Source organism: Suricata suricatta, chromosome 5, assembly GCF_006229205.1.
Source record: "Suricata suricatta isolate VVHF042 chromosome 5, meerkat_22Aug2017_6uvM2_HiC, whole genome shotgun sequence".
Lineage (NCBI taxonomy): Eukaryota > Metazoa > Chordata > Mammalia > Carnivora > Herpestidae > Suricata > Suricata suricatta.
Window position 1 is genome coordinate 130,050,952 of NC_043704.1, and position 21,993 is coordinate 130,072,944.

The 21,993-nt window shown below is 35.6% G+C and overlaps 1 protein-coding gene across 3 annotated transcripts in view; it reads right to left on the reverse strand.

Annotated features, from left to right (window-relative positions):
* The window catches only part of ANKRD28 (ankyrin repeat domain 28), a 158,602-nt gene that overhangs the window by 76,403 nt on the left and 60,206 nt on the right, over positions 1-21,993 (reverse strand). For 2 of the 3 annotated variants that reach the window (XM_029940315.1, XM_029940314.1), the window contains exon 3: positions 11,719-11,797. In XM_029940315.1, coding sequence (XP_029796175.1) covers positions 11,719-11,797 — 79 coding nt within the window. Of the gene's footprint in view, positions 1-11,718; positions 11,798-17,812; positions 17,909-21,993 lie in introns of those variants that run through there. The other variant, XM_029940316.1, reaches the window with a different exon arrangement.

Below are 21,993 nucleotides of genomic sequence, written 5' to 3' on the forward strand. Positions count from 1 at the left end.
TCAGATAACCAGCTTTCTTTCAAGCAGTCTTTTCATTTAATAATTCATACATATAAAAATATACTCTGACAGTTTATGAAAGAAAATATTAAGGTAAGAATTCCAGAATTAAGCAAATGTTTAGCTCACTGGAAGATAAACAAGAAAATAATTAAAAATAAATTAAAAATCTGATTTACTTACATCAGTCTCTTCTGAGCTCTAGACAACAATACAGCTTGAAGAGAGGTCTGGACTTGTGAAGAGACAGTCAGGGGTTAGTGGAAAAAGCCCAGGAGCAGGACCTGTGATCTAATAACAGCTCTGTAACCAGCAGGCTGTGTGACCTCGGGCTGTTCCCCACAACCCAGACCTTCATGTTGTTCATCATAATCCCTGTCTCCTGTGCCTTGCTGTGTATATGGAGGGTGGGGTAGAGGGCGAGAAAGGATGGGCCCCAGGTTGAAACAACACAGGGAATCTGTTTCTGCAAAGTGGGTTCCACGAGTCAGGAATTCAAATCAGGAGCATCCCACTTGACTCTAGGTCTCAACTCATCTGCTCTCTCCCTAATCTAATCAATCAACAAGATCTGCCAATTCTTTGAGTTTTGAAACTATTATCAGCAAAACAAGGGTTGTGCTAAGTGATCTGTATGATCCATTTCCAGTTACAACATTCTATCCTATTTTGAAATAGGTACCCAGAATAAATTATCTTATATTTATTAAGTAACTTGCTCTACATTAACAGTACGTAAATGATCTAGCATCTTCATAATCTATACCAGGGTGTCCTCAAATTAGAACCCACAGATTGTCATCCACCTATTTTGTAAATAAAAGTTTTACTGCAATACAGCGACAGCCATGCAGCTTTCACATTATAGGAATAGAATTAAGTAGTTGCCAGATGTCTGCTGGCCCTTTACAAAAAAGTCTATTGACCTCTGAGCTAGGCTAAGTACTTGATAGTAGATATTATTAAAATTATTTCTATTTTCAAGGTGATTATAATTATTGTAAGTAGTCCCACTAATAATTGTCTCAAACTTCTCCTTGCGGAGAATAATTCCCTTTTCTGCTCCTAAGCCTCAGAGGAGACAATCCAAATCCAGCGAGCTGGGCCAGGAGCCAAACACTTTCATTACTCTTCTCAAACTGGAAATAATGCTTTCCTTTGGCTGCCTACCATAAGCAGTGGCAAAACCTTCAGATTCTGTTTTCAGAAAGGGAGTGGAATAAGCAAAAAACAATTACATTTCCACTTTTCCACTTGCAATGCTAAAAAACAAACAAACAAAAAACAACATGGAAAACTAAGAGCTGCTGCACTGTATCATTTAAGATGGTACTGTGGACACACCAGATACTGTGGGTTGAATTGGGTCCCCTCCACTGTTCCCAAATTCGTATGTTGAAGTCCGAAACCCAGCACCTCAGAATGAGAACTTATTTGAAAATAGGGTCTCTTCAGAGATAAGTTAAAATGAAGTTATTAGGGTGGGCTCTAAACCAATATGACTAGTACCCTTACAAGCAGAAGAAATGTGGGCTCAGACATATACAGACAGATGATACAAAGAGAAATGGTCGTCTATAAGCCACAGGGAGAGGCCTAGAACAGATGGTTCCTTCACAGCCTCATAATGAATAATGCCCCAACACCTTGACCTCAGACTTCTAACCTCCAGAAATTATGAAAAAATAAGTTTCTGCTGTTCAAGTCACTCAACTTGTGGTACTTTTTAATAACAGCCCTAGCAAACTAATATACCAGCAATGAAGGTTTTCAAGGGTCACATACTTTAGGTATAATTCCTAATACCAGAAACATAATATTTGACCAATCAATCACACACCAGAACAGTCTGAGGTACTGCCAAACCTATGGTTTTAAATACAAGCATTAAATGAATAGCTGCCATAAAAGTATATATTCTTCAGAGCCGGAAAATTTAGTCCTTAAAACAGAGGTTCTTTACTATAAATAATTATCTAGACAAATTTTGCTTAGTCAGTGCACAGGGGGTAGGGGGTAGAGTGAAGAGGGAAGCAAAACTATATAGCAGAGTAGTTTTTGGCCAATTATTAAATCTAAATACCTTAGTCTCCCTCTCTATAATAATACCTTCACAGAGTTAAGTATGAAGAAGTAAATTTAGAATAGTACTTGAGGTAGTAAGCACGCAGTTTCCTCAGATTATTTTACTCCAATCAATAATAACTGTGAAATTAATTCCACCAGACTCCAGTGTTACTATAGATTCTACAGAAGGATTCACTTGTTTGATTACATATAACATGTCAAGAATGATACCCCTCATCCAAAATCTTGGGAGGTGCATCATGTATAAATACATGTTTTCCAATGAATTTAGTTCTGGACTGCAAGTTAAAGAGTCTGTAGTTTTGCTCTTAAAAACTAAAAACCTCACCAAAATATAAAAGAGAATGTGAAGAAACACCATCCTCAATACAAGAAAACAGATGCATCTGCAAACCAGACTATGTAAATTTCTACCAAATACAGTGAAAGCTATACCAAAATGAGGAAGGATACCAAATCAAGTGAAGCTTCTTAGGATTTTGGGAAGACGACTGAGTCTTCTAAAAGAATGTGTTTGTGTGCATGTCCATCTATCCTTTTTTCTCAGCTGTGTCCCAGAATCCCTTTCTAACAATCTTTTAGGTGATCTACAGCTATATGGATAATTCATAGAACTCTAACTTGACAATACAGAAGAACAAAGTGGGGCAGTTCTAAAAGAGAATGAACCAGGTATCTTTACTATTTTGGGCCCAAATGAAGATGGAGGGTATGATCCAAACACCCGCAGATGACTACCTAAGAACCTATGATCTAAGGAGCTAACGACACGAAGTACACAAAGAACTGAAGGAAGCTCCTCTGCTAGACTGAAAGAAAACCCTGTTAGTGTGAGAGCTACTGGAACAGACAAACTTAACGGGTACTCACTTTTTGCCCCTCTCTACTCTATTCATTAGCAAATAGCTGTTTTGGAGAGAAGAATATTCTTCAAAGATATGTAAGGATGCAGCATAGGACATGAAGGAAAATATATGGGAGCAGAATAAACTGAGTGAACAGTCAATTGGTATATCTGAAAGAAATTATCCCAGGAAAGGAGAGGATGAATCTACAAACTACTCTTTATACACAACTTCAGAGAAAGTAAGCTCTGAAGCGAGACCTTAAGAATTCCAAGATAGAGGAAATACAGTACAAAGAGATGACTGGCAGAAATCAGGAAAGAAAAAAGGAAAATAAGACAATCACAGATAAAAGCCTAGAAATAACAAAAGGCAAAACATGATTTAACACACAGCCAGGAATCCAAACCACAGCCAAAAACTCAAGTCAGACCAGGTCACTTCCCTCAAAATTTTCCCTTGGTTTTCCACCTTACTTTAAGGGCCAAACCAAGTCTTTGCCAAAGCCTACGAGGCCACACATGATCTGGAATCTTGCTACCTCTTCTACTTCTTCTCCTACTGTTTTTGGCACTGGCCTCCAAACATGCCACCCCTCAGTGTATTTGCTCTTGTTCTCTCCGTTTCCTCTAAATATCTGCATGGTGTACAAGGTTTGCTTCCTCATCTCCTTCATTTATCTGCTCAAATGTCATGTAACACTGAATCCTTTCCTAACAACCTAATATAAAACAACTGATGCCCACCCAACATACTATTGCTTTAATCTTCTCACAGCAATTATCACTACAAGACAAGCTATAGGTATTAACTTGTTACTATCTCCTTCATCAAATCATAAACTCCATGAAGGCTGGAACTTCAATCTATTTTATTTACTGCTCTACCCACAACACCTAGAATGGTGCCTGATACACAGACACGCTCATTAAATATTTGATGCATGAATGAAGGACAATGACCTAAATAAGGCAATAACCTAAAACTAAAAGGAGAAGAAAAAATTACAACCAGAGAAAAGCTCATAGAAAATTATATGGTAGAAACATTTATGGAGAGAAAAACATAGAAATAAAATATTCAAAGACTCAATGGATGATAAACATGAAATAAAAATCGAAATTTCAGCCACTGTGGGTGGCTCAGTCGGTTAGAGGTCCGACTCTTGATTTTGGCTCAGGTCATGATCTCACAGTTCGTGAGTTGGAGCCCTGCACTGGACTCTGCACTGATATCACAGAGCTTGCTTGGGATTCTGTTTCCCTCTTTGCCCTTCCCCTGCTCACTCTCTCAACATAAAATAAACTTGAAAACAAAAATTTAAGTTTCAGAACAAGAAAGCATTATTTCCCCAACAAATAATTTTGCATTATTATATATACAAATAAAATTGCATTATTTCCCAGCAAAATCAACAGATTTAGCCTGGGTAAGTTAGTACTGAATTTTAGGGATAAAGAACTGAATCCTACAGGCATCCAGGCAAAAGAGAAGTGACCATGATGGTGCAGGGTGGTATGGAGGAATGGAAATGGAAAAGAGAAGAGCCTGATCCAAGACTTCCATTTAATGCTAGAAGACACTGGAGTAACATCTATAAAGTTGAGAGGGGAAAGCATGAAACAAGAATTTTGTAACTAGCCAATCTACCTTTCAGTTAAATAAGAAAGGCAACAGTCCAAAATAAATAAGAATGAACTCTTATTGAAAATTAAAAAAAAAAAACCCACCCCCCAACAACTTGATGATGATGTCTATACAAGCAAGATAAGTATAAAAATAAAAAAGCTGGGGCTAGAGAAGCAATGGATAAGGACTGGGTATGTGTGTGAAAACAGTGGGAATTTTGATTACAAAATAGAATGTAGTCATAATTCTTGACAATGAAAATACAAAAGCAAAACAAATTAGAGGACAGTTTCCTACTTCCCACCATAACAAGTTGAAAAACAATCAAAACCTGAGCACTGGGTGTTGTATGGAAACCAATTTGACAATAAACTATTAAAAAAAAAAAAAAAAGAAAAAGAAAAACAATCAAAACCCAAACATGAACATGGAAGGACAGGATTATAGGTTGATGTCAACCTTTTTATCTGCATTTTTCATTTCAGAGAAATACTATAGCAACAAGTAACCTTGCCATCAACACCAAAGTAGTTTTTATAATACAAAATTAATGTATTTATTATTGTTTTTACTGAAGTATATCATGACTTTGGTATAATGCAAGAGCTAATAAGGATTATTTCACATTAATTTTCTTAAGATTATAATTTTTTAAAATTTAAATTCAACTTAGTTAACATACACTGTAGTCTTGGCTTCAGGAGTAGAACCCAGTGATTCATCTCTTATATATGATACCCAGTGCTTATCCAAAAAAGTGCCCCCCTTAATGCCCATCCCCCCACCATTACAACTGTAAAATGTCACTAATTATTATAACATGAAAGGCAGGAGCAATCTGCCCTAAACTTTCTACACTAACAGTTTTCATTGCCAACATGAACAAATTAGCCTACTTTTGTTGCCTAATTCTCCTCTCCATGTATTTCCTTCTCCTCTTTGTTTACAGAGGCTCAATCAAGTCAAACACCTAGTTTCATTTGTAATTTCTAAGTAAACTTATTAAAATTCATTCAATATGATTATAAAGTTGTTTGATGGACACAGAATTTGAAATGAAGGGTATGGGTGCTCACTTCAGCAGCACATATACTGAAATCAAGGGTATGGAAATCAGGGTCTAACCTGGGGCTCAACAATCACAACTTTCACCATATTTAAGTAGAACCCTTAATACACCACTACAAGAACTTAAGTCTACTTTTGTAGACTTAAAGTATACTATTTGAAGACTACTGTTCTGAGCAATATTCATTTTTTCCTCAGTTTTATTGAGATATAATCGACATAACAACAATGTATTAGTTTAAAATATACAACATAATGATTTGAAATGTATATTGTGAAAAAATTACAATAAGTTACATCACCTCAAAAGGTTAAGAAATTTTTTGTGACAAGAATTTTGACAATCTACTCTCCTAGTAACTTTCAAATATACATTATTGTTTACTATAGTCAACATGCTATATATTACATCCTCAGAACTTATCTTATAACTAGTAGTTTCTACCTTTTGGCTGCCTATACTCATTTCCCCCAACCCTGGCAACCACCAAGCTCTTCTGTTTCTGAGTTCACTTTTTTCAGATTCCACATATAACTGAGAACATGCATTACTTCTTTCTCTAACTTATTTCATTTAGTATAATGTTCTCAAGGTCCATCCATGTTGCTGGAACACTGACAAGATATCTTTTTTATGGCTGGAGAATATTCCAGTGTACACATACACACGACTTCTTTATCCATCCATTGACAGACACTTAGGTTGTTTCCATGTCTTGGTTACTGAGAATAATGCTGCCATTAACATGCGAGTACAGATATCTCTTCTAGATAATGATTTCATTTCCTTTGGATATACACTCAGAAGTGGAATTGCTGGACCCTATGGTAGTTCCATTTTTAGTGTTTTGAGGAACCGTCATACTATTTTCCATGGTAGCTATACCAATTTACACTCTTACCAATAGTACACAAAGGTTCCCTTTTCTTTACATTCTTGCCAAAACTTTTTATCTCATCTCTTTCATAAAAACCACTGGAACAAGTGTGAGATGATACGTCACTGTGGTTTTGCTTTGCATTTCCCTGATGAACAGTGATGTTGAGCATCTTTTCATGCATCTCATGGCCATATGTATGTCTCCTTCGGAAAAATGTCTTTCCATTTCCTTTGCCCAAGATTTAATTAGATTGTTTTGCTATAGATTTGTGTGAGTTTTCTATATTTTGGATATCAATTCCTTATGTGAGATAGAATTTTAAATATTTTGTCTCATTCTGTAGGTTGCCTTCTCAATTTGTTGTTTTCCTTCGCTGTACTGAATGAAACCTTTTAGTTCAATGTAGTCCCTGCTTCGTATTTCTGCTTTTGGTGTCCAATCCAAAAAATCACTGCCAAGACTGAGGTCAAGAAAATTACTCCCTATGATTTCTTCTAGAAGTTTTTGGTTTCAGGTCTTACATTCAAGTCATTAAGCCATTCTTAGTTGAGTTTTGTATATGGTATAAGACAGTGGTAAAGTTTCATTTTTTTGCATGTGACTGTTCAGCGTTCCCAACACCACTTATTGAAAAGATTGCCCTTAATCCATTGCGTATTTCTGGCTTTGTCATAAATTATATATACATGGGTTTGGTGCTGGGCTCTCTTTTTGTTCCATTGATCTATGTGTCTATTTTTATGCCAATACCATACTGGTTTGGTTACTACAGCTTTGTGATATAGTTTGAAATCAGAAAATGTGATGCCCTTAGCTTTGTTCTTCTTTTCAAAGATCATCTGGATTATTTGGTATCTTTGTGGTTCCATACAAATTTCAGTACTGTTTTTTCTACTGCTGTCCCAATGCCATTGGAATTTTGATAAGGACTACACTGAATCTGTAGATTGTTTGGGTAGTGTATTTAACAATTTTAATTCTTCTAATCCATGAGCATGGAATATCTTTCCATTTATTTTTATCTTCTTCAATTTTTTCCAGCAAGGTCTTATTTGTTTTCAGCACACAAATCTTTTACCTCCTTGATTAGATTTATTCCTACCTATTTTACTCTTTTTAATGCACTGTACATCTTTTTAATGGGACTATTTTCTTAATTTCTCTTTCTGATAGTGCATTACCAATGTATAAAAAGAAACACAACAGATTTATGTATACTGATTTTATATCCTGAAACTTTACTGAATTTATTAGTTCTAACAGTTTTTTTGGTGAAGTCTACAGTTTTATATATATATATATATATATATATATATATATCATGTCATCTACAAATACAGATTTCTTTCTTTTTTCTTAATGCAGGCAATTATTGCTATGAACTTTCCCCCTTAGAATTGCTTTTGTTACACCTCAAAAGTTTTGGTATGTTATTTTCCATTTTCATTCATCTCAAGACATTTTTTGCTCTTTTATTTCTTTTATTGACTCACTGGTTGTTCAGTAACATGGTATCTCTTCTGCATAGTTTTAAAGGTTGTTTTTTTTTTTTAATTCTAGAATTAGTTGAGTAAGACTACTCTGTATAGAGTCTATTTTGTTTCAACCTTTGTCTTCCTCAGTTGTGGAAATAAACTCTTGTTCATATTCCCCTCATAGACAAGTCACTCCTCCAGTTAATCATTTCAGAATGTGAGTGGATTTCACAATGGGGAGAGGAGAATTTTTAGGAGACTATATCTAAAAGTCACAAGAAAGGTAATGCCTGATATATGGCAGGACCAAGTAGAAAGAAGGGGTGCATAAAAGATAATAACCCAGGGGCTTATTATTATTATTATGTGGCTCAGTCAGTTAGGCATTCAAATTGCTTTCAACTCAGGTCATGGTCTCAGTTTGTGAGTTCAAGCCCCGCATCAGGATCAGGTTCCACATGGACAGTACAGAGCCTGCTTGGGATATTCTCTAAATAAATAAATAAATAAATAAATAAATAAATAAACAAACAAACAAACAAACTTAAAAAATAACAGCCCAAATTTTAAGTATCTATGATGTACCAGGAACTTTTTCTTTCTATTTTTTTTAAATTTTTTGTGTTTTTTACTTATTTTTGAGAGACAGAGACAGCACAAGCAGGGGAGGGTCAGAGCGAGAGGGAGACACAGAATTTGAAACAGGTTAAGGCTCTGAGCTAGCTATCAGCACACAGCCTGACGTGGGTCTCAAACCCACGGACCGTGAGATCATGACCTGAGCCGAAGCCAGACACTTAACCGACTGAGCCACCTAGGCGTCCCAGAACTTTTTCTAGGTATCTTAACAACATTTGCTTCATACCTATAAAATTTATATTATTTCCACTTTCAGAAGAGGAAGTTAAGGCTGAGAGATTAAATAACTTCCCAAAGTTCACAAAGGTACTAAGAGGTAGGACTAAGATTTGCACTTAAATCTATCTGGCCACAGAACCTATGCTCTTTGAACTATTTGCCGTGCTTCTCCTGGCAACACAGAGCTTGGTTCATTTACTACTTTGTCATTTGTAAGTAGAAAATGGAGGTTCTGGTTTAGTAGAAATTTAGCCTTGGATTTCATTCCAGATCCAAGTAAGTTTTTATTTATTTTTCTTAGAGCCTAGGTGGTTGTCTGAAAAGAAACAAAGTCTAAGGAAGAGCTTGAGTTGCACCCAAAGGAAACAAATCATTTACATTCTTTCCTTTTCCACTCACCTGAATCCCTGCAGTCCCACATTCCTACCTCATTTCCACCTCTCCCATTCTCACTTCCACTAAAGGCCTGGGGAACTGAGACCAAAATGTGAAGAGCCTAAACTTATATTCCTATAACCACACATTAATTCAACAAGTATTCAAAACTATTGTATGTATTGGGAATAAATATGTTAGAAAGCAAAGCCAAATAAATCTATCCTTCCTTGGAGTTTACATTCTAATAAGGAGAGAATGATAGAAAACAAGTAGCAAAATTTTAAAAGGATATCAGAAAAAAATTTAAAGGTACTTATTAGTACCAGGAAATAAAGATAACACAGAGGCGAGACAAAGGATGGAGGCGGTAGTGGCAGTGATCAGGGGCCAGTTCATCGAGGGGGTACCAGTGAGCAAGTACATGAAAAGGTGAGTAAAGGAACAAGTCATGTGGCTATTTGAGAAAATAGAGTTTGAGGTTAAAGAAGCAGCAGTTCAAAGATCCAGAATGGAAAGCCAGTGGTATTAGAGCAGAATGGGCAAAAGGGGAGTAGAAATTGAAGGCAAAAGAAATTTGGAGCAGGAAACAATACAGTTTGAGATCCAATGAAAAAATGTAGTTTTTTATCCTTAGGACTATAAATTCATTTATGACTTTATTTTTCCTTCTAAATACAATTACATGAAACCCCATGAAACTATAAAACACAATATTAAAAGTATTTTTCAAAGACAAGTTGGAATAGTTTATATACATGTATGGTGGTTAGTTTTATACATTATTTCTATTCAAATTATTCAAAAAAATTAAGCATCCTCTCATATGTTGGTTTCAAAGCTGACATCTGATATTATCATATTCATAAGGCTCATCTGATTATAATACTTACAGAGACAGGAAGTCAACCTTCTTTAAGAAGCTAAAAATCCTTGGTGTGTTCACTTTAAAAAGCTAGGGATTTAGTCAAATTGAACATTTGAAAAGTTTCTCCTAGGTTAAAAATTAAAAGTGGAAAAAAGAACCCTCCATTTTACGTCATAACATCTTTGCATTAAAACAGAAGTAAATGAACAGAATCCTGTGTTAAAATAAGAAACATAGCAGTAGAGTTCTTATCCAAAGTCCTAGACATCAAATTATTTGGAATTGTACTGTTTGTAGCATACCTATTTCTTAACGAACAAAGAAACTGTTTCTTGGAAAATGCTTGTAAAGAAACTCTATATATAAACCTATATCCCATCAATTCACATTATTATAGTAGAAGCCTTAAGAGGAAATATGATTTTTCCCTTGTACCTCCTCAGTTCTTATCTCTAGTAAACTTAAGCTGGAAACTCCAGAGCTAGCATTCATAGAGGAACAGACATCTTCAAGGAAGTACATCTGTGATGAAGTTACTCATGAAGAAACCAATATAAGAATATCAGCTGGGAAGCACTGAGTAATGTGTATGCAATACACTTTAAACTAACATAACACTGTATGTTAATTATACATCAATAAAAAAGAGTATTAGCTAGGTCAATATTTAATTATATTTAATTCTATATAAGCATATAATTTGTTATAAAACCCAGATTTTAAAATGTTCGTTAAGCATATAAAATGCCAAAATTCTATTTAGGCTATTGAATTAGAATCTTCATTCAAAATTTCTCTCAGTGGTCTTACTCCCAAGTAATAAATGAATGATACTATTTCTCCAATTACATTATGTGTATATCGCAATTTGACAACACAAGCACAATTCAATCAAGTGCATCCTTTTCCGACAAATATAATTTACAATAACTCGGTTACAACAAAAATGTTTCTGAGCTCTGTTTCACTACAGATAGTGTGATCACAAGAGGAGCTATTCTATAAGAGACAGCTCTAACAAAAGTTCTTATTATAAAGTCTTAAAACAGTTTAGGAGAAATTTAAAAATAAACTACAAATATAAAGGCCCTCAAAAAGAGTTAAATAAAAGCTACTTAAAGGTAGACACCTGGCTGCCATCACTTTCAAAATACATCACAATCATACCACTCCTCAACAGCTCCACTACCCCACTTGGTCTGAGCCACATCGCCTCCCCCTTGAAGAACTGCAATCATCTCCTACTTACTCTATGGTCAATCAGGCCTACTATGAATAGTCTATATAATGCCTGAGCTTATACACTGCTCATCTCACCTCATGATTCTGACCTACCTTTTTATTTTTCTATAGCAGTTATTATCTTCTAACATGCTATAACATTTACTTGTATTTACAGCCTGTTTTTTCTTATTGGAGTACACACTCCACGAGGGCAGTAATCTTTGTTTTGCTCTCTGACATACTCTATGCACTAGAATAGGACCTGGCACGTGATAGAAGGTCAGCTGTAGAAGGAACAAGCAAGTTTCAGCTTATGAAACAAATAAGAAACAGTCACTAGGTTTGATAAATATTAATTATGACAAAAATATGCATGATGTGCTCTTATTATACAGAGTTTTACATACCAGATAAAATAAGCAGTTCGATGATTTCTGCATCTCCAAGATAGGCAGCAGCATGCAGTGGAGTTCTCTTCTCATTGTCCTGTGAGAAGAAGGCAAGGTGGAAGTTTTAATATAAACTTGATTTCAGTATACTTTAAATGAAGAAAAACCATAAACTACCAACTTGCTAGTTCCATAACCCTAGTCTAAGTCAGCAAGTCCCATTAACAAAATATCTCCTTGCTAGGGTAAGAAAGACCTGAAAAAATAGTTTGGCCTTAAAGGAATGGTTTTATAAAGTGCAGCAGAAATAAAACCTAAGGTGACAAAGAAATAACTTCCTAGGCCTTCTTTGAATAAAGATGCCTATATGCTGCTAATATACATAGACAAATTTCTTTTACTTCATCCTCCCCAATATATTTCTCCCCAATATATTTCCACAATTCTACACAGTTTGGAATTATTAATTTAACTAAATAAAACAAACCTTAACAAACCAAAAGATTTGCTTATCAAAATGTTTCCACAGTACCCCAATATATTTCTTTGGGGATTTGAAATTATCCCTTAAAACTGTCATAAGGTTTTTCTTTAAATTCCTGCCAATTTTGTTTGTGGCTGTAAAATATTCCCATCTTTGTAAACATAAAAATATATAGTCTTCCATTTTGCACAACAAAGGGAACCAGTGAAAAACAAAAAGGCAATCTAACTGAAGGGGAGAGGATACTTGCAACTGATAATCTCCCATTAGGGGTTAATATCCAAGATATATCAAGAATCTGTATGACTCAACACCAAAAAAAAAAAAAAAAAACCCCAAACAATCCAATTAAAAAATGGGCAGAGGACCTGAATAGACATTTTTCCAAAGAAGACATACAGATGGCCAACAGACACATGAAAAGATGTTCAACATCACTAATCAACAGGGAAATGTAAATTAAAACCACAATGAGGTATCATTTTACACCTAGCAGAATGGCCAAAATGAAAACAAGAAATAACAAGTATTGGCAAGTGTATGGAGAAAAGGGAACCCTCATGCACTGTTAATGGGAACACAAATTAGTGCAGCCACATTGGAAAACAGTAAGAAAGTTCCTAAAAAAATTAAAAATAGAATTATCATATGATCCAGCAATTCCACTACTGGATATTTACCCAAAGAAAAGAAAAACACTAATTCAAAAAAATATATGCATCTCTATGTTAACTGCAGCATTACATACAACCATGGAAGCAAAACAAGTGTCCATCCATTTATGGACAAAAAAGATGGAAAAAGAAGATGTGGTGTGTGTATATATATATATGTGTGTGTGTGTGTGTGTGTGTGTGTGTGTGTGTGTGTGTGTGTGTGTGTGTGTGTGTATACACACACACACACACACACAATGGATATTCTCAGCCACAAAAAAAAAGAATACAATCTTGCCATTTGCAATAATGCTAAGTGAAATAAGTCAGTCAAAGAAAGACAAATACCATATGAATTTATGTGGAACCTATGAAACAGAACAAATGAACAACAACAACAAAAAAAGAGACAAAAAAACCCCCACCACTCTAAAATACAAAGAACAAACAAGTGGTTGCAAGAGAGGAGGTGGGTTGGGGGGTGGAAGAGCTCAGAGTACTCTTATCTTGATAAGCACTGAGAAATGCATAAAACTATTGAATCACTACACTGTACACCTGAAACTAATAATGTATTTAATTATACTTTCATTAAAAAAAATAAGTCTTCCAAATCTTCCTTCAAGAAGAAAAGCTACACCTAACACAAGGCGTCATGTACCTCCCCTGCTTAAAACACTAATGATCTCCAGTTTGAGAGGCAAGATTGTGGGGTAAAGTGACATTCAGGGATTTTTATTCATGTTTCCACCTCAACTAAAATTCAAGAGTATTGACGACTTGGTTGCATCTGAGAAAGCTATTTATTTAGATTTATTTTGAAATTTACACCCAAATTTTTGGATCAAGCTTTGTGATAGATTGTTAGTTGTTTTCCATTATTTATTTTCCCTTTTGCCCTTAAGAATAAAGTTGTAGCTGGTTATTTACCCATGCAGTAAAAGAATATATTCCTAGTCTGTCTTTAGGTTTTGTTACTTAGTGTGGATCAGTATGGTATGGGAGTTGGAAGTAAAGACACAACTTTCAGGTCATCTTTAACTTAGACAACCACCTTAGGGCTGGACTAATACTTTCCCACTTCCCACAGACTGGAAGGCAGATGTGACATGGAGCCAGCTTTGATTCTACAGGGGTTAGGCCAATATCCTAGCAGACTGTCAAGCAACAAGATCTTGAATGATCTTACAGAACAAAGTTGCTCCACAAACCTGGACCACTAACTCCTATACTATTTTGAGAAATAAATTTCCTATTTATTTATTTATTTATTTATTTGAGAGAGCTTATGCACGTGGAGGAAAGAGGCAAAGGAAGAAAGAGAATCTTAAGCAGGCCCTATGCCCAGCACCGAACTCAATGCAGGGCTTGATGCTACAAACCCTGGAATCAGGACCTGAGCTGAAATCATGAATTGGGACATTCAACCAATTGAATCACCCGGGTGCCTCAATAAATTTCTCATTTAAAGAGGTATTGAACTTTGGTGTCTCTTACCATATTAGAATATTATAGTTTTCAAAATTTAGGAAAATGAAAAAGTTCATTTCACAATGCAGTAATTTTCTAGTTTGGCAATATCCTGAATGCTCTAAGAAAGAATAGCTGGACAACTGAGAAGAAGGAAAAAAGTTGCTAGTCAAAAGAAGGGTTAGAAAAATATTAATAGGCAATCCAATAAAGGTTTAACAGTAGCATATAAAAAGGTATCATAAAGATGTGTGTAACATAACTATCACTGATTCTTCATTGGCTTTTTCATAAAATTTTAATATATTTGTGATACTGTGGGTTTTTTTTTTTGGTCATTTAAATATTAACAGGTGCTTCAGTACTGGGAGGTTGGTATAGGGGCTATTAAAATTGTTTAGTAATAAGAACTCGTGTGTCTCTAACCATAATTAATTTCCACAAGATGTTTTTTATTCCAAACAGAATTCTTTACACAGAAATCATTGAATAGTTGTTGATAAAGCTAGCTCAGAATTATTAAAATCTCAGACTTAATTTAAAGCTGCGTCCTAATTTGGTCATTGTAATAAAAGGATCCTTGGTTTAAGGCTTTTCAGTGTTAATCATTAACAGAGCAAACTTTCCTAGAGTATAGAAATATGATGAGACTTACTCAAACTGAGAAACATATCTATTACCAAAGGATAAACTACACACACAGCACACAAAGTGAATCACTTATGTGTGAGAGATGTCTGGAATTCTATGACTCAATGCCTTGAATACTATCACTGTATTTTATGACTCATGAACAGTTTTCCTCTCTACAAATCAAACTGAAGGAAAAAAGGAACACACTGGATAATTTTAAAGGAAATAAATCTACACCTATCTTTACTATAGTTAAAAACTGAAAATTACACAATTTTTAAGATTCCCCTTTAGCAAAATTTATTAAAATGAAAAATGACTATCCCCTTGTTCACACTAATTCTACTTCAAGGAATTTTTAGATAAAGATATTCCTATATATATGCAAACAAAATGATTAAGTATATTTATTAATCATTGTAGGAAGCAAAATGCTGGAAACAATTTAAATGCCCACCAACAGGGGAAGGGTTATCTAAAATGAAATACAAGCTCTTAACCAACCTTCATTTAATTGACTCACATGATTAATCGATATTCTGTTTTCCTGTGTAAAACTAAAGACTTTAGTACACCTTGTATTTTGACTATCAGGCTACCACTAGTAAGCACTTTTATTTACACAATTGGGTATCTGTTTATTAAGGATAAGATGTGTTTGTTACCAGAAATGTTTGTCCAAATTGCTATCACAACTATGTGATTTAAATATTATTTAAACTGATAAAAAAGGAATGGGGAAAGCCAAATTCTTTCTATGACTACTAGACTATCAAAAAACTGCTACTGAAATGGGTGTGGCTGAGAAATGAATCACAAGGCAAAGAGTCAACAAATGGAGTGGTTTTGCCCTAAGTTTGATTTTTTTTTTTAATGTTTATGTTGAGAAAGACAGAGAGAGAGACAAAGCACAAGCAGGGGAGGAGTAGACAGAGAAGGAAAGAGATAATCTCAAGCAGGCTCAATACTGTCAGAGTGGGGCCTGACCTGAGGCTCAATCCCACAAATGGTGAGATCATGACCTGAGCCGAAATTCAGAGTCGGACGCTTAACTGACTGAGCCACCAAGGTGCCCCCTAAACTTTACTCTAAAATGTCTAAATCCTCACATCACTTAAAAAAAAAACTCAAAATGGGTTATAGATAATACACTGGGGGCAGGGTCTATGCAAGGAAGAGAACAATGAACAGCAGACGCCATGCTGTCAACAAAAAAGCCTCAGCTCAATTAGAAAAAGATGGCTGTCAAATAAACATTGTTACAATAAAATGCTTAAAGATCACTTTATATAGTTCCCTCTGTCAGACCCTGATTCACTTATTAACTACCAGTTATGAAAGATATCAGATGAAGAACTAGTTGTACATTCATAAAATGAAGTACTATGTAAGGATTCTACATCCTATTTCGTTGTGTAGGTTTTTTTCCCTCCACATCTAAGCAATGCTCCAACTCAGACCAGGGGATAGCATCAGATCCCATCAGCTAAAGTTCAGTCTTACAAGAAGACCTCCCCCTGCACTTCAAATGCCAAAAGCAAGTTTAATACCTGTACTTCTTCTAACCAAATGGCAATTAACCAGAGGTTCCCCTGACACCCTCCTTGCTACAGTGCTTACAGGGTTCAGGAAACCAGTTTTTCTCACTAGATTTCCAGTTCATTATAAGAACATTAGAGGATAGGAATCAATAGCCAGAGGGAAAAGAACCATAGAGTGAGATGATAAACAAAGAACTTTCATCCTGGTAGCGTTTTGGGTCCAGCATGGTGGCAGGTGTAAGCGTTTCTGGTTAACCATCCTGGAAGTTCTCCAAACTCCCTCCTTTGGGACTTTTATGGAGGCTTCTTTGCGTAGACATGGTGATTAAATCAACATCTGCTGGCAACTAGCTTTAATCCTCTCCCCAGAGAGGACCACGGGGGGGGGGACTTAAAGTCCCAATCCTCAAATCGCAAGGTTGGCTCCACTGGCAAGGAGTCCCCCCCCCCCCCAGTTCTAAGCTTTCCAAAAGTCACTTCATTTACATATAAGACATCTCTCATTATTCTCTCACAGGAAATTCCAAGGGTTTTTATGAGCTCACTGCCAGAAACAGGAACAGAGACCAAATATATACTTTTTATTATAAATCACAGTATCACACTATGCTCCCAATTTAAAATAACAAGCAGACCTCAATGTTCCTTATCAATGGAAAAGTCTCTGAAGCATAGTGTTGAATGAAACAATGCAGGCTTAGAACAACGGTATGATAAAAGGTTCTACACCCACTTAGGCTTAAATATCATAAGTATCTTTGGAAGGATACTCAAGAAACAGAGATTACCTCTGGGTGAACTGGAACTGGCAGATAGGGTTTAAAGTGTGAGAAATAGTTTTCACTATTTGTGGCTTTGGTATTGGAGTTTTTACCATGTACATGTTTCAAAAAGTAAAAGTAAAAATAACATTTATTCCATCTGAAAAGCTATTTATTAAAAAATCCTAAAAATACTTGACCATCCCAGGCATTTCACAAGTATCAGGTATCCATTACAAAAACAATGTTTCTCAGATTTGAATCAGTTTTTTAAGAAACCACTGCTTCTCAATGTAGAATAAATAATCTTAACTAGATCTTAAAATAATCTCAACTAGAATTATTGAATACATATACTAGACACAAACAACAAACAGCAACTCATTTAGATTTTGCTCATATGTTATGAAGTACACTTTTCTTATAGTTCTTATGTAAATACTCAGAAAAAATATTTTGTGCATTTGACTAGGACAATCAAAAGTTAACTACCCAGCCTCCCCAAATAAAAACAAACGAAAAAGCTGTATGTCTTACAAGCAATTATCCTCAAAGAAGATGACCTACAATAGATGGGTTAAGAAGATCCGGGATTGCTAACAATTTGGGGTTGGGCCACAGGAATATGCTGCGCTGGTATGTTACAGAAGAGTGGCTGGAACATGAAGGAGCTTCATGGTGATACAGCAGTTCTGTATCTTAACATGTTGGTAGTTATACAAATCTACACGAGTGACAAAACATCCTATGATTATTCATAAAGACTATACCACAACTACCACATCCTTTCCTCCCCCAAATAAATGAATGCAAAAAAAAAAACTGGTGAAATCCAAGATGATCTGTACTCTAGTTAGTTGTATTGTGCCAATATCGGTTTCCTGGGTTTGAGAATGCACAGTATGATGTCACCACATTTGAAAAATCTGGTTGATGGAAAGGATCACTTCTGCAATTACTGATGTATCTATAATTTCTTTAAAATAAAGTTTTTAAGAAATATTAAAAAAAAATCCTGTATTATATTTTGGTTTATATGTTGTGTTATAGTGAGCTCCAAAAGCAGTCTATAAAACATAAGCAAGCAAGACTGGACAACCTAGGCAATGAGGCTGTGAGAAAGAAGGGAACCACAGTGGATCCCAAGCACAGGTCAGAAAAAGGGTTCTAAGGGGAAGTATCTTAAGTAAAATCCAGGAACTAAAACTGCACTTATGCATTCTCAATATTTTGTGTAGGAACTTTTAATGTGAAGCAGATTTTAAGATCAGGTTGGAATAAGAGGAAACATAGGGTAGGAAAATAGAAAAGTGGTAAGTTAGAAATGTTAAAGTGAAAGAAAGTGAAACAGAACATTTGTACAAGAAATACTTAAGAGACTATGAGAATTCATCCACTTACATGGATTAACCATGACTTTCATAGCAAGGACTCAGGTCTGTAATTCTGCCCCTGTCCAAGAACTCAAAGTGTTTATGTATATTAGCTGTAACTTCTTAACAACAGTAATTCTAGCAATCTCAACCATTAACACTTACCTAGTGCTTAAATGTCCTTTCTGGAAGCACTTTACCCTGCAGGGGTAAGGAACTGAATTGTGTTTCCATTTTTTACAGATAAAGAAATCAAGTCACAGAAAGGTTTAAGGAACTTACTCAACATCATGTGGCAGTGCCAGAATCAAGACTCAAACACAGGCAGTTGGGCTGACTTACTACACAGCCTCTATCTGTAATGCTCCACTATGCACTTAACCATGGCATGGTCCACTTAAAACTAATAATTCTCCTTCAAAACAGTCTGTGGCCTGACTTCATTTTTCTTATCAATTTTTTACCATAATGTTCTTAGTGATTTTCCCCCTTTCTTTTATTTGTACTATCAGACTGAAACGACCATATTTAATATTCAGGTATTATTTTCCAATGTTCAGTTTCTGGTCCACAGAACTCAGATGAACTTACCTAAGACTTATCAGATCCACTCTTGTCTTACCCATTCATAAATCAGTTATACTGCCTGGTTGCTCTCAAGACTGCACTCAAGGAAGCTCCATGGTGAACCTCAGCCTTGGCATATGGTTCTGTAAGGTGGTGGTGGACATCTGTAGCTGCTTCAAATAAAAGAATTCTAGCTTACTCTGGTACAGAAGTGGTGCTTTGTATACTTACAGCTATTTGGTACAATCCTTATATTATGTATTACTTTTTTTTATTTTTAAGATTTTATTTTAGGGAGAGAGAGTGCAATCAGGGAGAGGGACAGAGAGAGAGAATATCTTAAGCAGGTTCTATGCTCAGTGTGGAGCCTCATACGGGGCTCAATCCCATGACCCTGCGATCATGACCTGAGCTTAAATCAGAGGTAAATGCTCAACTGACTGAGCCACCCAGGTGCCTCGATTGTGTTTTATTTTTAAATTTACTACTATCCTCCAACCTTATCCTCTCATCCTCAAATCACATTAGAGATCCAACTGATTTACCAGTTAGCAGATCCCACTTGGAAGGCAATTTCACATTCATTAAACCATTAGCTACCGTGCTCAATCCCTGTAGCGGCTGGCATCACCACCTATCATCTCCACTCTACCTCCATAACCTGATATTCAAAAGCCACTAACGTACAGCTGGAACCACAACAGTTAATTTCTACTAAGAGAATGAGTAATGGCACATCTCCATCATTCACCTTTGTTCCGTTCACCCAGAATGTCTTTCCTCTGCCCAAATCCCTTCTATTCTTCATAATCCAAGTTCTACCAAGTCTTCAAGACCATGTGAGTACACTGAGATCACTCTATCCTGTATTTCCTATTATGACATTATCATCTGTACCAGCGTGGGCATTTTGGGTATTGTTCAGTTTTGGGCTTATGTCATGGCTTCATTATTAGGTACTTAAATATCTAGAGAAAGCAAACTGTCTAATTTTATGCCCAGAGAGCACTTGGCTCAAAGTTATATAACTCATAGGCACTAGAGAGATGTAAACAAATTAAAGTATTAATGAAGAAAATTTGTCATGAATCATGATATTCTAATGTATTATGGGTTGTAGATCGCTATAATAGATTTTAGGGCACATTCTAGAACTGCCACTAAAAGATGGCTATCCAAATTCCTGGGTACAGACAACTCTTCATAAATGAATTAAAAACCAGTTTTAAGATGTACACTATGACTCTTTCCCAAGAAATACTTTGAAAAGCTCTATGGAACCTTAAAGTTTCAGATTATTACTTGAAAAATCATTAGCATTTAGTAGAGCAACGTAACTTGAAGTAAAAAGTGTTTCAACTTAATTATATTATTATCTTGTTCTCCTATTGCCCTTAATAGTTACTACTTAATACAGGTATTAGATATTACTGGGTGCAAGTGACAGAAATCTAAACTAAACCAGTTTAGGCAAATGGATTTATTAAAAAGAGTGAATACATAAAAGTTAAAAAAAATTTTTTAAGTGGGGGGAGGGTGCCTGGATGGCTCAGTAGGTTAAGCATCCAACTTCAATTCAGGTCATTGTCTCATAGTTTGTGTTTTCGAACCCCACATCAGGCTCTGTGCTGACAGCTCAGAGCCTGGAGCCTGCTTTGGATTCTGTGTTTCCCTCTCTCTGCTCCTCCCCCATTCATGTTCTGTCTCTGTCTCCCAAAAATAAATAAAAGTTAAAAAAAAAAATTAAAAAAAAAGTGAAACACCTCATGGAATTAGGTACCAAACAAAACAAAATTTACGTAAGGAAGGGGCATGGCAAGGCCACAAGAACTAGAATCAAGCACCTGACACATTCAAGACCATCTTTTGTCTCTGTTTTTCCATGTATCAGCTTTCCCCCCACTTCACCAACAGTACTTTTCCTCATAGTATGAAACAAAGCCGTCCAAACAGCTCCAGAGATTTTACTCTTAGAACTTCAGTAATCTAAAGACAAGTCGTTTAATTCCAAAATCCTAATATAGTATTCTGATTGACCTTATTTTGGTTAGCTCCTCACTCATGTACTAATCAAGTGAGAACAGGTAAAGAAGTTATACTGTATGTATAAAATACAATGTCAACATACTGTTTCATAGTAACTATGTGGAATGGGAAGAGTTTCTCAGAAAATGAGGGCAACCCTACAGATATTTTGTGGTAGGCACGGCATAAAGCACTTGAAACAGCTGTTTTATTTTGCAAACTTATTGCATAGTTTAACATATTATTTTTAAAGATGAGGAAACTGCCTTCAAACTCATGCTCTTCATCAAAATGCTCTATTGACCATTATAATTGCCAACTACAACTAAATGTAAGCAGTCCGTTCAATCCCTATGCATTCGAAGCTGGAGGAGTTGTGGCTTTTCGAGTCTTAAAAGCAGCAAAACTGCTGCAAGTAAAATGCTCAGCAATTTGGGCTGGAGTTTTCTCACACCTGAAGCTGGAGGCGGAGTTTCTGCACATCTTAAAGAAGCTGAAATCTAGCTTACTTCTAGACAGTGGACAGAACTATCACTAGCCTATAAATGATGCATTTCTCTATTCCCTTTCTATAGTCACACAGAAAGGAAAAATATTAGCTAAGGAACAATTAAGTAATAAAACAAAATACCTTTCTTTTCATCCCTTTAGAAAAGCTGTATTAGCAAGGGATCAGGATTGCATGTATTTAAATACTAGAGACATTGCACAGGTATGTATGTCTAAACTCCTAAACTTTAGAAAACTTAGCAAGAATAATGTTACTGACAACTCACCAAGAAA